General features: G+C 44.1%; 1 protein-coding gene across 1 annotated transcript in view; it reads left to right on the forward strand.

Annotated features, from left to right (window-relative positions):
- F10 (coagulation factor X) overlaps nt 1-1,840 on the forward strand; it is a 28,587-nt gene that overhangs the window by 21,531 nt on the left and 5,216 nt on the right. The window contains 1 exon segment of the mRNA XM_023737439.1: nt 1,701-1,814. Coding sequence (XP_023593207.1) covers nt 1,701-1,814 — 114 coding nt within the window.

The raw sequence follows: 1,840 nt of genomic DNA on the forward strand, positions 1-1,840 counted from the left end.
TTAAAATAAAGTTTGATGTTGGAAAATAAAAATCAGAACAACTTCTTAGTGCAAAAAGTTCTGTTCTAAATCACCAGTGAGTTAATTAAGCATTTCAAAGGGCAGTGATTATAAACATTAACTTGCTCTGATGCCCACAGAATTAACCAACACTACTGTCAAGAGCGCTTTATCTCAGGCTAACAAACTCACCAGAGTTTACCGAAAAGAAAGGAAAAATTTTCAGGTTGTGGGCACACACAAATACAAAAGTAAGTTGTACTTATGTGATATTAGACGAACACCGAGAGAAGCCACTTCAATCTGTTTTCAAACCGACTGTTTTCCACTGTCTCTCGTTGTTCAGGCCTTTCCCACACCTCTCCCTGCCTCTGCCTCACCCCCTCCCCCTCCTCCTTCCTCTGCCCTGTTTTGCCCCCTCTCTGTGCCTGAGTTCCTCCCTAATTAGTGATAATGTAGGAAGAAACTTTCTAATATTTACTGAGTGTCTCTCCCAGGCTTGGTGCTCTGAAGGCTAGCACCCCGCTGGCACAAACAGTTAAGTGCTGACCTACTAGCCAGAAGGTTGGGGTTGGAACCCATCCAGAGGCACCTTGGAAGACGGGCCTGGCACTCTGCTCCTGCGAGTTCACAGCCTGGGAAGCCCCATGGAGCAGTTCTGTTCTGCACGCATGGGGTCATCACGAGTCGGCATTGACTAGACAGCGAGCAGCAACACTTTTCTATAAGTTACTATACTAAGCTGTGTCTTATCACTCTTGCTTTTGCTTCAGAGGTTGATTCTGCCTGGAATGCTCTTTTTTTTTTTTCCCAACACTTTATTAGGAAATTTTTCAAACATACAGTAAAGTCAGAAGAATTTTACAGTGAGCACCTATTACCCACCATCCGGATTCTATCATTAACATTTTACCATACTTACTTTGAAGCCCCTGAGTAATGCAAATGATTTATACACTTGGTTGCTAATGGGGAGGTTGGTGGTTCAAGTCCACCCAGAGGCATCTCAGAAGAAAGGCCTGGCAATCTGCTTCCAGAAGGTCACAGCCACTGAAAACCCTATGGAACACAGTTCTCCTCTGACACACATGGGGTCACCATGAGTTGGAATCAGTTTAATGGCAACTGGACTGGTACACTTGCCTTATCATCTTGCCTGTCTTCTATTTGTTCCTGTATTCGGCCATCCATCCATCTTATATTTTTAGGCATTTCAAAGTAAATCACAGACGTTTTGTGCACTTCCCTTTCAATACTTCAATATACCTACCATGAACTAGAGTTCAATATTTGTTTACAGTGTTTTCATTTGAGGCAAAATTAGAATACAATAAGATGCACAAATCTGATGTGTATAGATGCTGAGTCTTAACAATTGCATTCAGCTGTGTGACCCAATCCCTATCAAGACATAGAACATTGTCCTCACCCCAGAAAGTTCCCACACGCCTCTTCCCAGGTACCTAGAATGTTCTTGCCCTCATTCTCTATCACCCCCATTTTCAGATGAGGAAACTGGGTTCAGAACTATGAAATAGGCTGCCCAAAGTCACACTCCTATTAATACAGCGGTGCTGGACTTTCCCCCAAGGCCTCTCTGACTCCAAAGCTATGCTTGTTCTACTACATATGAATGATTTGTGTGGTTTAGGGAGATTTTCACTTTGCTTAAAGGCCGGGGGCTGTTGTTTTTCTTTTAGAGTCTTTTCCCTGTGGAAAACTTACTGTGGGACGCAGTAAGAGGTCAGTGGCACAGGTCAACAACGGCAGCGGAAGCCCCGCAGAAAACTCCACCCTGGAGCGGTACGACCCTGGTGACTTTCCTCCTACAGAGAACCCT

The sequence above is a fragment of the Trichechus manatus genome, unplaced genomic scaffold, assembly GCF_000243295.1.
Source record: "Trichechus manatus latirostris isolate Lorelei unplaced genomic scaffold, TriManLat1.0 scaffold00102, whole genome shotgun sequence".
In the NCBI taxonomy this organism is placed as follows: domain Eukaryota; kingdom Metazoa; phylum Chordata; class Mammalia; order Sirenia; family Trichechidae; genus Trichechus; species Trichechus manatus.